General features: G+C 39.7%; 1 protein-coding gene across 1 annotated transcript in view; it reads right to left on the bottom strand.

Annotated features, from left to right (window-relative positions):
- Window positions 1–4,473, bottom strand: part of LOC150096639 (forkhead box protein C2-like) — an 87,175-nt gene extending 82,702 nt beyond the window's left edge. The window contains exon 1 of the mRNA XM_090407934.1: window positions 2,514–4,473. Coding sequence (XP_090264060.1) covers window positions 2,523–4,220 — 1,698 coding nt within the window. The 5' untranslated portion in view covers window positions 4,221–4,473 and the 3' untranslated portion in view covers window positions 2,514–2,522. The remainder of the gene's footprint in view (window positions 1–2,513) is intronic.
- Window positions 4,474–16,468: the final 11,995 nt, after the last annotated feature.

The following is a 16,468-nucleotide window of genomic DNA, read 5'->3' as shown; positions in this document are numbered from 1 at the left end:
TTGGGATGGGCCATTTGTATATGATAAACATCATTCTGAATAGAGGAGGGGAGGAAAATTCTGATTTCGTTCACCCCTTACGAAAGTTTAGTTTAGCCTACATAACCTTAGAGACTATAAACTATTTATAAGAAGGCATAAAAGACTGCTTAAAAAGCGGAATTTGAATAAATTTTCAATGTTAAGAAAGTTTCGCTCAGTCTATTTCGCCAATGATAGATCATCAACGTAATAATGTGGGAAACTAGCAACAGAAGAAAAATTCGGCTGTTTCAGTTATTTTTTTTTTTAAAGAACTATGGATTGTGTGTGTGTGTATGGAAGGTTGTATTGGGAGGGGGTTGCAAAAAGAGAAACTCTTGCTCGAAATATATTTGCGAATTCAATTGTTCCAATTGAATTTGTTCGAGTACTTGGATCACACACACGTTTTGTAGTCTCATTTTCTAAAAGTTCAAAATGTCCCCCCCCTCTCTGCCCTTGGGAAGATGAACTAAATTTATATTTTTTTTCCTAGTTTCTGTGCTTAGCTAAAATTACTTAGCTAGATGAGTAAAAATGGAAACGAAGACCAGTACTAGTATAATATTAATAGAAATCATATAGGATTAAGTACAAGTCTGAAAAATTGGGCACAAAATTAGAATATTGTTTAGAAACTATCAACTAAGTTACTGCGGTGATAAAGGGAACACTGGATGTTACTGGAAGAAATTAATGAATGATAAATGTCTTTGAAACAACCATATTTGATAATTGCAGGTGATTTTAAATCGATGTCCAGCTGTAATCTGTAAATTAGCAAGGAATACCGCAATGATTGTAGGAGATCTCTGTGGATGGCATCCCAAGATAAAAAAACCCCGGATGTTCCTATCGGAGTACAGAAAACCCAAATGTCCTTTATAAGAAATAAGCAATGAGTGGTCACTCATAATTTATGTAATTCTTGAAGCAGAAGGGCAGATGACTTTTGTGACAATAGACAAACTCTATTACCAACATAAGTACAAGGATGTCAAATGATTTAAAACATCCGAAAACTGACGATACCTTTTTTCTTTCTTTCGGAGAAACCCATGTTATCTATGTAGATCCCTTTGCTAAGTTTAGTTCAGAGTTAGCGTTAATAATTAACGAAATTTATTTATATAGTTTCTGGATCGAAAATATTTGCAGAACTTAAGTGTGATAAAACTGTTATAAACAGGATTAATAGCGTAATGTGACCTGAGATTACCTTCGTAACTTAAAATGGGAATAACCGGTAAAATACAGATGGTTTTTGATTGCCGTTTCCTGTATTTTATCTTTCCTGCGTGACAATACTGATACAAAAGCTATCATTCTGCAAAGAGAACATTCTAAAATCACCAGCGATTTGCCTGTTTTTCAGAGAACAAATTAGATGTGCAAGCTCAGGATAAGTGATATTAATTATCCTGGACCAAGATAATAATGGGTTATTGTGCAAATTTAGGATGCCTCCTATAAGTTCAGACATCCTTGCATCCTAGCAAGGATGTCTGAACTTGCATCTTGCTCATCTTGCGAGAGACATCCTTAACCTGCGCAATATGAGCAAGATGAAAGACAACTTAACCAAGCCACAGCATTGTATCTACTGGGAATAGATTTGCTCCTGCGTTGATCTGTTCCGGTAAGTCTCTTTATTACATTTCAAATAACTTTTTCCTTTAGTTTCAACTTCCGTTTTAATTCTGCCTGGATAAAAATAAAGATGCTCACCCTAAGATAATACGACAAGTGGGTCCTGAGAATTTATATGAATTTAGAGGGTCATTAAAAATTTGAGTAGGGAAAGAATGGTAAAATAAGGAAAGAATGTGCGAATTGGATTGTCCAATCCGTTTTAGATGGAGTGGTGACACAGACTTCATAACGTATCTCGTCCACCAATATCATAGGTAAGATTTAATGATGTTCCCCCCCCCCCCCACACACACACAATAAAAAAAAAAACTATCCTCAATGTTTTTATTGCCGTAATTATTGTGAATGATTACATTCAGAGTGAATGCAGTTTAACTCAAGGGTGTCTATTGAGATACTGGCTAGCATCGAAAGGTGTACGATTGAGGGTTTTTGTTTCTAGTCAAGTGTAAATGGGGGTGGTTGAGAGAGCAAGTCTAAAAAAATGAGAAAGGAAGTGAGATGAAAAAGGCTAACTCAGTTTTTGTTTACAAACTGTATTCAGAGTAGTAGTTTATACATTTCTATGGTTATTATGCTACATGGCCGGTACAGCAGACACCGTCGGGTTCACACTGACTGGGGCTAAGGGGTGAGTAATAAATTAGAGAAGGTTGCCGCGTCTACACTAGCGAACACAAGGATTGTAGCGCCAGGAGCACAGTTCTTGTGTTCCTGTAAGTTTTAATAGAAACTAAACGGAGACAGTCACACAGATCGACGCAGTCAGTCCGAGGTCACATTATTAACATTACAAGTCACACTATGGTACAGCGAAGAGATGGAAAGAGTCCTCTTACCCAAGGCAGTCAGAACCTCGCACAGTCGTAGCCGTACACGGGAACGGTGGAGGATGTCCGATGCTGGTACGTCTCACTACCCACAGCAAAGTTCATCTGGCAACTCGGGTTGGCCCCCGTGGCCGACACGACGGGAGAAGTGGACAACAGTCGCTGCGATTCGAACATCTCCCTGACCGCAGGGTAGCCGTTGGAAGTGGTCAAGGAGTCCGAGTTCAGGGCACAGCTGAAGGTCACTGTCGGGTCCGTGGTGGCCGGAAGGGTGAACCATGAGGTCACAGCAGTAGGTGCACTGGTGTATCGGCCGACCATGTACGACTGGGTGGGAGAGCCCGTCAAGCTGAGCACAGACGATCCGTGGCTCCCTAGATAAGAGTTGGTGGAGTGACCTGCACCCAGTCCGGTTGCCGATCCGTTCAGTTCGTCCAAGGTCGAACCCAGGCCCGGTCCACGATCAGAAGAGTAAAGTCCCGAGGAGGTGTCGCAGTGGTAGTTCATAGCGGAGGGCGACCCGGAGCAGTTGGTCAGTGGCAAACCGCCACACGAATACATCCCTGGAGCTGAGCGACCATAGGTGACGGCGGCCGAAGTGAGACCACTCTCTGAACAGCCCGACCCGAGCGCATTCCTGTTCGAGGGGTTGTTCACTTCCGACATGATGACCATGTTCGGCGACTGGCGCGGATTGACGAGAATGTCCACGGAGAAGCTGGTCATGGCTGCAGTGTCCAGAGTGCTTTCGCCAAGGGTGGGACTCAATAACGTGGGTGAGGTCACGGGCGTTGCCGTCACGAGACTAGGTGCTAGGGAAGCTGCCGCCGGACTCGACTTTTTGTCGTACTTGCAGTCGGCGACTCGCTGCATCCACGACTCGAAGGTCGGTTCGTCATCCACTGGTTCTACTTTGGGTGTCACGGTGGTGCAAGAGATGCCGACATCCGACACAGCAGCCGCCGCCGGCGAATGCGGACTGCGGGTTGGCACAGCGATGGTACTATCGCTGGTGTTGTTGTTGTTAGCGGCAGCGTTTGTTTTGATTGCGAGATTACCGAGTGCAGCCTGTTCCGCCTGGCTACCTTCTTTGCAGCCTCCCGCAGTATTTTCCTTTCCGTCTTCCCGCTGCGGAGTGTGCTGTTGTTTTTTTAGCGCGTCTTCCTTATCACGCAGTGCGTCCTTTTTCTTGAACCTCCGCCTCCTTCGCAGGTAGCTGCCGTTTTCAAACATGTTCTCGCTCTCCGGATCCAGGGTCCAATAACTTCCTTTGCCGGGTTTCTTGTCGTCTCGCGCGATCTTCACGAAGCAGTCGTTCAGGGAGAGGTTGTGTCGGATGCTGTTCTGCCACCCCTGCTTGTTCTCGCGGTAGAAAGGGAAGCGGTCCATGATGAACTGGTAGATCCCGTTTAAGGTCACCTTCTTCTCGGGGGAGTTCTGAATCGCCATGGTGATGAGGGCGATGTAGCTGTACGGAGGTTTCACCATGTCCTTGGCGGCCTGCGGAGGTTGGGGTGGCGGCGGTGGGTTGTAGGGTGGTGCGTAGGGCGAATGTCGCACCACGCCCCTGCTGCTGTACCGGTGACTTACGGAGTGTTGTTGGGGGGCGTAAGTACTGGGCACGACGCTGTTCGTAGCTGCTACCGAACTCATTCCCATGCCGGAGTAGCCTCCGTACCGGTAGTAACTGTGGTGCTCTCCGTACAGCGGATGCATGGTGCTAACCCTAACTGCGGCGAAAGATTCCCAGAAGCAGCGACACTCGAAGCCTGAACGCTGGGAAAGTAAGCCACCTTTAGCAGGTCTGGGTGCGGCCAAGACCCCCTTTCTGCCGTGATGCTGTCACAGTCGAAGTTATGGGGGTAGAACCTGGCACGCTACCAAACGCCGGTCGGCTGTTCCGTCCATAGGCATTGGCACACTTTGGCCGTGTTTTGGGTACAACTGCTGCTCGTCGGATGCAACAAAACGTAGGCCTAACACAAGAGCGCGCGCCTGTAGCTAGCACGTTTCAGATGGTTTTGAATGGCCATACTTCGGGCGTCCATGTATGCCAGCCTCCACCCAACCCCACCCCCGGTCACACGCCAACCAATCAGCAATTGGAGAGTGCCAACAGCAGTCAAACGGCAGCCACGAGACTTGCGACGAGGCAAAAGCACACAAGACTCGCTTCAAAACGAAGGACGGGTGACGAACCGCAAAAATTAATTGACGGAAAACGTTTTGCCTGTCTCTTCCAATCCCGACCAGCCGCATAAGGGTAAAGCGGGTGGAAAAAGCAAAGCGTGGCAGGTGATAGTGATTGCCATCGTTTAGGTGACCCCACGCTAACGCACCAAAGGATTTCTTAGAGAACTTTTAGCGACCTACCACTGACGTCATTGCGACACCATTCGCGACCGTCGTGTGTTCATATGATTAAGCACGTTTAAGGGGAACATTCTGGTCACTTGTACAGCCCCCGGTACACCCACTCAACTATAATTCCCATAGAACAATATTACGTTTGCTAACCCTTTGCAATCATCTATAAACAATTCACATTGTTAAAAAGATTTAAATACTTCGTATCGAAAAATTGTATTAAAAAAACGAAGTAATATCTGTCACCGGACTCATTCACAGACATCTTTCTAGTTCGTATTCTCACTTTTATAATTCAATTTAGGATCGTTTTCCTAATTTCCTAACTTATAATCCGATGCCATTGTTTGCAGCCATTATTTCATCTATTATTTTATTTCCACCAGAGACGAGAGATCATTTGTTCTTTTTAATTCTTAAGAAAAGAAGCTAAGGAAATATTTGTGAAAGAAATTTAATATTCAAACAGCTCTCGACGTATTAATTTAATAAGACATATCCTCCAATGCGCAGCCTCTGTATCCTATCCTATGGACGATTAAATATAAAAAAGTCGGAGAGAATAAAAGATTTATAAAAAAAAATATTATAAAGATTCATGGCAGCAGAAAAGATCATTGTGGGTTTTGATTTAGTGGGGAATCAACTCCTGTCTCCTCCTCCTTTTGTCTATGACCAATCACCATATTTGCTGGTTACGACAGTTAAAAAAAAAAAAAGGTTTTGTGAAAGAAGTACGATTTTAACAATTATTTTTGCATAGTATTTAGAATTTCTAATTGTAATTGCAGAATCCTGTGAAATGTAATGCTTAAATGACATTGTATATTGAAAAAAAAAATCTCTTAGAAATAATAATGGAACTTATATTTTACTTTTAACTATGGTTTCAAAATTGGAAGAAAATTAAAAACTTTTACATTCTCTGAAAATACAAAGTACACCTTTAAATATTAAATCTATTTTATTTATTAATGCATATTAAAAACTGCATTGTGGGCATTATTAACAAATGGCTGTTTTATTTTCTTTTTTTTTCTAGTTTCATAGTAGATCTATATAGGTAGTTCAGTTATTTTGTTTTTATTTCTTTTAAAATATATTTCTGTTACTTTATATCGTAATAAGTTTTGTGTCTCTTAGAAATAATGATGAAACTTATATATTTTGCATTTAATTTTTCATTTAATATTTTAAACAGTTGAACTTCTTTTGCGGATTTCTAAATATACAGTGCACAGCCTTTAAATATTATAATATTAAAATTATGATAAAGTAAAAAAAAAACGTAAGTCGTGGAGAACACAGAAGTACATAAAAATTACTTTGATTATTTTACAATAATGAAAATCAGCTTTTCCTCTCAAATTATACATTATTCAAATAACATTACTAAAAGACCACGTTATCTTCATTGGACAAGTTTGTCTTTTGCTGCCAGAAGTCTTATGATTTGTAAAACACAAACACCATTGTTGTATTTATTATCCACCATGCATTGAGTGAACGTAGAGGAAACAGCTGCTTATTATACTTTATAATAGGAAGTGATTTCTTTATGGTGCAACATATTTTTGACCTTGGCATCAAATAAATTTAACGAGACAATACAGTAAGATAATAATTCTTTTCTGAGCTCCATTACAGCAGCAGTGATGATCTCGCAATTTTTTGAAGGGACTCCTTGAGAAAGCCTTCGTTGGAATTTTTAACCCCCCCCCCCCCCACACACACACCAGAATCCCTCTGGAGGGTAAAGATGTTCTCATTCATAGATGTCATAACAAACCACAGACGTTGTTTGAAAAGCTACTATCCCCTAAAGTAATTTATATAATTCGCGTACATATTTTTTGGGGGGTGGGAAGGGGAGGTCGTGGTCTAGATGTAAAAAAAAGTAAACAGAAGTGAGTTAAGTACTAGTTTGTCAACCTAATATCATTTTTAAGAAGAAAACCCATTAAAAGATGACATGTGTGTCAAGGGCTATCTCTCTTTTTATCACTCCAAATATATACAAAGTAATGCATTTCGCGAACCATGATAGAAGGGACAAGATTTTGGCATTTCTCCTTCCTTGAAATCGTTTATATAAAAAGAAGAAAAAAAGTCTTTCGCCCATCAACGACAGGAAATGCTAAATTCAAGGAACACAAGTCTGTTGTCTGGAAGCAGAGAAGAAAAGAAACAGGTGAAGATTTTAAGCGATACAAGAAGCTAATTTCGTTTGACATGACTCACCCTTAGGGAGAAAAAAACAGAAATCTGTTTTTTGGAGTTTGAGAATGAGGTTGATGGTGACTTGTGGGAACACTCGATCCTTTTCGTTATCCATTGACACCTTCAATATGAAGTGGTGATTTTTTTACGTGACTCCCACCTACGGAAGGGTGTCAACCTATAGTACATTGGTGGCTAAGGATTTTTTTCAAATTTTATTTATTGTTTACATAATCCAGAAATCTAGATTGGTATCTAGATTTCTGGATTATTCTAGATACATGGTACTCTTTCTCCAAGCTATTTCAGTCCTCCATTTAGTGGGATGGTGTTCTAACACGGAATTATAAAATTCATCTCTGCCAATCAGGAAGACAATTTAATCCTATTTCATATTTTATGCGAGGCTAATCCCATAAAAGGCTGTATTATGTCTGTTAGGCATGTGTGTATTCTCTAGCCTTTCTGTCTGATTTTGTGGGAAGATACGACTTGGTTACTCCGTATGACAATTGCTATTGATGTGGCCAGTGAGTATGAAGGGTATTGTGACTTTGGTTGTAGGGAAAAAAAAAAAAAAAAGAACATGGAAGTAAGTTTGTTTAGGTCTTGTAATATGATATCTGTTTCCTTAAAATCTATTTGTATGAACTTGAAGGAAAAAGAATTGCACGTGCTGTATCAAGACACATGGATGTGCCTTACACAATTGTTTGGAAAGTTCTACGAAGATTCTGCATTTCTACCCATTCAAAATAACCTTGACACAGCAGGCCTTTGAAAGTCGACTGACATTCGTTCTAAAATTCCTTGCTCGAGTGGAGTTGGACGCTACATGGCCGTGCATGAGTTTATGGGAAGATGAGGCTCACTTTCACCTGAATGGATCTCTGAAAACCCACAGTTGTGGGTTTGCGTTTACAGCTCCGTTTATCACTGAGCCATTCTTCTTCGAGGTCATTCGCCAGTCGGATCCTGTGACTTGCTCAGAGGTATCGCGGTATGATAAACAATTTTGTTGTGCCACAGCTACAACAGCGTCTGTGCATGGATTCGGAGATTTTCATGCAGGATGAGACCCCTCCACACATCGGTCGATCCGTACAGGAGGTTGGTCGAGAACATTCACGGAAGCCAGAGTATTCATTCGTGCGTTTCCAACCGCATGGCCGTCTCGTTCACCTGATCTGATCCCTTGTGAGTTCTGGCTCTGGGGATTTCTCAAAGACAAGGTTTATCGGGACCATCCTGATAACTTGGCAGCACTGAAAGACAGCATAACAGCATGTGCGCAACATCAGTCCTGACTACCACAAAGAATACAGTTTGTGGCAAACTGGGAAGGGCAGCACGTTGAACAGTGCAGCCCCTGAATGCATAATAGAAGTGAATGTGTTATTTATGCTAGTGTTTGCTTTTCTCCTACTAACATACACAGGAAAATTACTACATCTATATCATGCTGCGTCCCCTGGTGGTGAATTTTGGAACCACTTTTTTTTTTTTTCCCCTTCTTAGATATCGCTTCGTATTGACGCACACTGTAAAGTTTCGCAGCATTTGAATCCCTGGGTGGCGCTCCACACGGCCTTAAACAGGAATGCTTTACTTTTTGATCATCCTGTAAGATATATTTGCCATGATGTCATATTGCGAATTCATTTAATGTATCTGATAATTAGTTATTGAAGAGGATATAAGTGATTAGGCAGATATATTAGCGAGTTTGTAATGCAAAGAGGAAGTTGTATGTGATATGAGAATCAGAAATGGAAGTAGAATGTGTGTGCGCGCGAAGAAGGTTCTACTTCCTGACCTGTAATCCGGATGGACAAGGCGTCTTATGATTTACCCGAACTCCGAATTCGGGCGCTTCGAACTTACCTGACCGAAAATAGAGTTTTTGTGAAAACCAAAGCATTGAATCAGAGTAGAACAGCATTTTTTCCTCCTGAATAATATCCTCTTTTATCTATTGTTTCAGTTGCGCTTGAGTTATTCTTAAGTAAATACGATTTTAATTTTTTTTTCTCTAAACGTAACTCTCCACTGATTCAAAAGTACACCTAAAGTACAAGTGAGTTCATCTGTTTACCAAATGTGCCATTTTTTTTTTTTTTTCTCTACTGACAGTACAGGAGTTATCAGAAAGTATCATAATTTTTACTACTGGATTTCACCTCCCCCCCCCCGCAACTGTAAACATATTATTTAAGCGAGGTATTTGACTAATAAGCTATCTTACTGATTCCTCTTCGCGAACATTCCATGCACTAAAGAAGAGCAGTATGCAGTGATACAATTTTTGCGGACCGAAGTGTAGCAGGCATAATTAAAATAAATAAAAACAAGTCGGATACGTGTGGTTGTGATTGTTCAGAATTACGATCGATGCACCTAATGCTCTGCGACACATTTGATCACCTCTATCAAGTGGGTATATTTTAATGGCTGGTTTGACTGTTTTGCAGTATGAAAAATCCGAAGTTTTCGAGAAGGGGTGATTCAGGAATCATGCCATCATCAGACGAAAGAAAAATCCCTATAAAGACTCTTTATAAGGATCTTCATGCGAGGTCAAAGGCAAAATTAAAGAAGCAGATATCAAAAGACTCTGAATCGCTGCTAAGCGTACTCAAAACTTGGACAAGTATACCAAGCAAAAATACTGATGCACACTATATCACTCATAATACAAACATGCACCAGTATCATTAGTAGTAATAATTAATTCTATTACCTCTAATTTTTCTGAATCCATTGTAGTCAAGTTCTAATTTATCTTCATATGTCCATTAAAACGATGTTAAAATGATTTAATTTTTTGTGCGTTTTTAATTCATTCAAAATTATATATATTGCATTTATAAAAATGCAGTATATATAACTGATCTCAATTAATTACAGTTTCATCAGTAAGCAGGCCTAGAAATAGATCACTTTATTGATTTGAAATATGACCTCTATCAGGTGCGAAAAATGCGGCATGCTGTAGATTGCTTGCAAATATCAATTTGCTCTGCAGTCCAATCAAACTGCGTTGATGATTGACTTGCTTAGGGTTACGACGAGATAACGAAGTTCACGAAAAGTGCTGTCTATTGACTGCATGTGTTCCCAGGCTGGTTTGTGTGTTTTACGGCAACGCCAAAATCTGTCACTTTTGCGAGATTCACATAAGTCGGAATCAGTTGAAAATCCCCTTATAAAAGTTCCTCTTAATGGAATTCGAACCGAGGTCTTTCCAAACAAGGGGAGGAAAAGAATACGCTGCATTTGGCGACTGAGTTCCGGAAGTGATGCCATGCTTGACAATTTCTAACATGGCTCATGATGCCATCATCTGCACCTCCAGTTGCAGAATTCAATCTACATCTGGCTTGATATTCAAGACAAAGAAGGTTTCGTCTCACACTTTTGCTTCTACTCTCACCAACTAACGGTAAGTTCATCTACACCTCTTTCTTCTTCTTTTCATTCTCTCAAGAATTCATCCGACATGCGTTTCATTTTAGTACTCGTATAAGTGTTTTTTTTTGCAATGTCTTCAAGTGGAGACTGGAGATTGGTTAGGACTTGAAAAATGAAATATTTTTGAGATCAAAAACGTGCTCATTTGAGACAGACAACGTTCAAGGGAGGCTGTTTCTGTGTAATGCAATTTTAAATGCATTCACAACACTCCACTTGCCTGAAACAGCATCTGTTAACCTTTTCATATTCATTGTAAATATATATGATTTTAAAAAAGTGCATTTAGTACGTTGGACATATTTCACTCAATACTAATGTTGTGTATGATAAAAAAAATAATAAAAAATTCTTTGACACTTCTTTTAATTCCGTCTTTAACTCTTCAAGCAACTTTTAGTGTTCACTGATACTTAATAAGAACTTCTCTTTAAAAATTTTGTTTGCTTTTATTTTTAAAAATGTTGATTTTTTTTCTTCAAATAAAGCTAATTTGCATAATACATACTTTTTTTAAATCTGGTCCATACAAAAAAAAAAATCCAATTTACTTCAACTTCAATCATTACCATACTTATTAAAGATACGAAAAATAGAAATAAATATATCAAATAATTTTTGAAAATTAAAACTTTAGTACACAGGGATCTCGGAGGTACTCCCGCATAAAATATGATATTCATATAAGGAACGCATTGTGCAGTGGTGGCCGACGATTTGAGAATTGCATCCATCACTCATACACTGTACTAACGTACCATAGGTTGATCAACCAACCTCTTGTGTATGAGCGCAACATAAGAAAAAAAAAAATCTATAATATCACAAACTGCTCAAAGCTAGGCTCATTACTAAAGGAAGGTTTGATCCATAAACAGTCTCCAATTATATTTCTTTTCTTAAATGGGATTTGTATCCACAAGAGTTCAAAACCTATACAACGGATGGTATATGATGCACTCTCCTTGGATCATCCAATATATTCCACAAAGATGGGTGCAGTGCTCAGACATGGCTTCAGGTGATGGGATCACATCAGGTGGTGAAAATCATCCATCATCTAGAGACTTGCAGACAATCCATGCCATGGTGATATCTGAATCTTCATCGGGTAGCAATGTGGAACTTGACCTAACTACTTTGCTTGAAGATGTCTAGATGATATTCTGCTTTCTTATAATAACAACCCTTAGGGTGGATTATGAAATCTTATTTTTCAATCGAGGCTCACTAGGACAAAGTGTAACCACTGAAGGGGAACGAGAAGGTGCTAATTGAGCTAAGAAACAATTCCACTGCTTCCATCCATGTACCATAATACAAACCCATTCATTATGTGGTCAATGCTCTTCTGTCATCCAGTTTGCCATTTGGCCCTTCGTTTGAACATCCAAATGACAACACAATGGACAGCGCACTCTCTCTCTCGTCAGACGCTGTATATATATATTGGTCACATGACACACCACGGGATTGATCATTTCGGCTTTCTCTGCGACCAGCTGATCACGTGTTTCCAGAATGACGACGATGGTCTGTCCTTGCCCAGCCCACGGGAGAAGGACGCTCCCTCTCGCGAACCTCCAACACCCACGGTTATTTATACACCGTCTTACACACTTGCCAGCTTAACAGGGAAGCGAGAAAGTGCTCACCGAGGAATGTCGCTGCCTCCATTTGACTGCACTGGAAAGTGTTTTTTTACGTAACACGGCCGCGGAGTCGGCGACAGAAGAAAGTAATTGGAATTTTTAGCGGAAGTCGGATTTCTTGAAGGAATGTCTAAATAGCGCACCGTCTTCCTGTAAAATGCTTTTAAACTGTGTTTCTCTGAGTTCATTACGTGGCTAATATTTTCTACCTGTTTATCTATTTTTCTCGGTCATTTTCTTTCTGTCTTGAGAAATTTCCAGAACGCCCTTATTTATTATTCATTGTGGATAAATGAAGTTCAAACGTGCTTCTAGGGACTAATAAACAGATTAAATACCTTAGATTAAGTGTCTCATGATATGGGGACTTTTTTAAACGAATCTATTTTATTAACAGCACACTTCTCAGAGAAATACGTTCGATCTTTTTGATGCGTAAGGAACAAAGATATCCCAATTTTCAAGTCGATCTACCACCACAAAACAAATACATTCCGATCATGAGCAACGTTTCCTGAATCGCCAGAGGTGTTAATTAAAATCTGTACATGGGAAATGTTATTCAAAACGTAATTATATATTCAATAAGTAAATTTGTTGACTTTCTTGGTTTTCATCACCTCATTTCCATATTTTTGATGGACTTCTTTCTGCAAGAATCGTCACTGTAAGACAAACCTTTTCCCCATCTAGTTGGGTATTAGATGGTGTGTTTAGACTTCACAGTAATATTCCAAAATCAGCATGAAAATGATTTTTCCGGAGAGTAATTTAGAATGATTTTAACGATTAAATTGTGGTTGTTCGGAATTGCAACCGAACCTATGAAGTTCGTGGGTTATGTCCTGTAATTGCTTGTTCATCGAGTCGGTTTGTCTGTTTTATAAAATCAAAACACCCGAGTTTACAAGGCGAGAGGCGCGTATGGGTCACAGCTAGATAACTAGAGAAGATCTCCATATACCCTTTAAGGAATGTGGAGGATTAAGGTTTCTGACGTAATGGCCACGTCTCACCTTCGCGTGGTGCACCCTGTTAGTAAGTATCCACTGGTACGGAACGAATAAGGTCTTAGCCCACAAAATTTCATTCTGTATTGGCTTAAGCCAGAAACAAACAAACATGTTGTTGGTACAACGTAATAAAATTTCATGCCAGCAGGGGTGTGGCCCATTCAAACAAGGCTCCCGCTGCTTTCATTAGGTAACCGGGACGAACAGCGAAAAGTCAACCATTGGAATAAATTCACGTGAGTAGAAATCAAGATATGCGCCATCGACATAAAAATATCAACGGAAAAGAAGTCGAACTTGCAGAAGAACTACATAAGTACCACCTGGACATCATTGGCAAGATTGAGGCCAAAAATAAAGCAGGTGAGATCCTGCAAAATAATAAGGAGAGGATGTTATATTCAAGCAATGATGATCACGGAAAGAAAGGAGTAGCGACAGCAATCAACACCAAACATGAAGATAAACGTTTTGGTTAGTAGGCACTTCTAGGTAAAGTTCTGTGGGTAAGCTTCAAAATGGAGACATGGAAAATGAAACTTATTTGTGCTCACAGAAGGTTCTTCTGAGGAAGAAGTGGACGAATTTTGCTTGATAAAAGAAGGCAGCTAACACAGATCTAAACATCAAGTTAGGAAATTATTCCCAGACATATAGAAACATTTTGGGAAAACAGCAAAGCTAATGATAATGGTAAGCACCTTCTGGATTTCTGTTCAGGCTATGGATTAGTTATTACTACCACCATGTTCCAACATAAAAATGTGCACAATTCACATGAAGACATGATGAAGAAACTTACTATGTTACAGTTCCTAGCGATGCTTTCCCACTGGTTCAGGACACAAGAGTATACGGAGGATTTGAAATTGGAAGTGATCACCATTTAGTCTTGAGCAAGATAAAATTCAATTTGATAATGAAAAGAAGAGTGTGTAAGAAAGTTTTAAAATGCAAGTTTTAGAATCCAAGTTGAACAGCTTTTAGAAGTTAGAATCAAGTACACAAACATTATTATGAAAAAATGAAAGAGTTTGAAAACAATAATCAAATTATAAAGATTAGAGGCAGATCCTGAAGAAAACATGGATTGATTGATTTATTTAGCCAGGAGAGGCACGTGGTGAGGTTGTCTATAAGGATAGAAAAATCAGAACTCCCTGGTGGACTCGGGAAGTTAAAGAGGCAGTGAAGGAAAAGAAGAAAGCATATAAAAACTTCCTGGCAAATAAGTCAGCTTTTGCTCTTAGAGAATACAGAGACAAATGTAAGAAAGCTTAGTACTGTGCTTCGCTTTATTACATTTTCTTTGCTTTCTTTTATTAAAAAAGTCAGAAATGGAGGAAAGAGTGCTGTAGAGATGATAAAGGTGACATGAAAACTGGTGAAAAAGATATCCTTGATGTATGGAGTAATTACTTCGAAAAATTGCTAAAAGAAAAACAGTGACAGCATAATGGTAAGAAACAATGACAGATAATATTCGACCAAAAATGCTCAAGTATTGAGGTATAGTAGTTTTACTGTGGCTACACATAATTCAGAATGTCGAATTTCAGATGATTGCAGTTAATCTGTCATAGCACCTAGCCGTAAAAAGGGAAATAAAACTGAATGCGAGAATTATTATTATTATACAGGTGTCTCCATGGAGTTAAAAGACTCATCTTGGGAGATCCATTTATTCACACACTAGCCATCGCCCCTACGATACATCTCCTTAAACTCATTCATTGATGAAGCACCCACAATCACTTCTGACAACCCATTCACCACCCTCCAAGCAAAAATTCTAGTCCTAACACCCTTGCTAATCACACTCTTAAACAACTTCCACTGGTGACCCCTGGTTTTTTCTCCCTTCTTGCCATGTGTGCTGAAAAAAGGTCTACAGTGTCAATCCTATAAAACCCCTTTAATAACTTAAATGCTTCAATCATGTCTCCTCTTTTTTTGCCTATCAGCTAATTTTTGAAGCTTAAGACCGTGAATCTATTTGTATAGGGGAGCATTTTATAGGATGCTCCCTATAGGACCTACCACAATCTTTTGTTACTCGCCTTTTGATTCTCTCCACAACTTCTTCATCCCCCACGGAATCCAAGAGTCCAAATCTATGCGCAGTAGTCCAGATGTGGCCTTATTAAGGCTTCATATAGAGAAACAATAACTCCTCTATCCCTTTTTGTTAGTGCGTTCTTCAAGAACTACAAAGGAATTTATCTTACTGAGTATTTCAAGTAAGATTTATGCGTGTGTACTTCAAAAAAAGACTAAGAAATATTGTGGAAGGAAAACTTGGAGAAGAACAAGATGGAGTCCGGCCAAGTAGCGGTTGTCAGGCTCAGATTTTACTCTAAGACAAATAGTTGGGAATTCAGGAATATAAGAAGGATTTATATTTAAGTTTTGTAGATGTGTAAAAGGCATATGTCAAGGTGCTCAGGGTAAAAGTTTTAGGATGAATAAAATATTATACAGAGCACTACAGTCTATAATAAGTTATAAGTCAGCAGTTGAAATTGAAGGAGTTACGACAAGGTGGTTTGATATTCTGGTGTAGACAAGGGTATACAACAGAGGGCATAATGTACACTGTACATTATGCCCTTTGTTATTCATTATCTATATGGATCACATTATGAAGGAAAGTGGTATTAATCCAGCACAAGCCTGCAGGATTCCTGACCAAATTGAATAACTGTTGTAATAAATTTGGTATGAAAATCAGCAATAAAAGGACGAAAAGTATGAAAATAGGCTGGAGCATAGAAAATTTCAGCTGCATGGTGAATGGAGAATCTATCTGATCTGATCCTGTGGCTTCCTCTCTTAGAGAGGGTTGCAGCTGATTACTAGGGAGATAATGACGCAAGGTGGTTTCCCATTGCCTTTTTTTTTCCGTAAGTATTTATGACTGTAACCTGTGTGTTCACGGGGCCGGTTTGCCTGCTTGCGGGATGAAAAACTCCCGATAAACTGGGCTGGAAAACTCTGGTGTCCACGCCCAAGACCGACTAACTTGGCTATGGCTGAGGAAGATCCTTCAGCTACTCACGTCGTCGAAGGGAATTGAACCTAGGACACTCCTTCCCCAGGTATGGTTGCGAAGCGCATAGCCATTAGGCTAACCGCGCGGATGGAGAACCTGTAGAACAAGTAAAACATTTCAGCTACTTAGGCATGATTTTTACTGAAGATGGTAAATTAAATATAGAAATAGACAACAGAATCAACAAAG

Source organism: Typopeltis vanoorti, chromosome 18, assembly GCF_054136105.1.
Source record: "Typopeltis vanoorti isolate ZY-2024b chromosome 18, IOZ_Tvanoo_1.0, whole genome shotgun sequence".
Classification (NCBI taxonomy): Eukaryota; Metazoa; Arthropoda; class Arachnida; order Uropygi; family Thelyphonidae; genus Typopeltis; species Typopeltis vanoorti.
The sequence above is the reverse complement of the archived record's forward strand: the minus strand, read 5'-3'. Positions and strand labels throughout refer to the sequence as shown.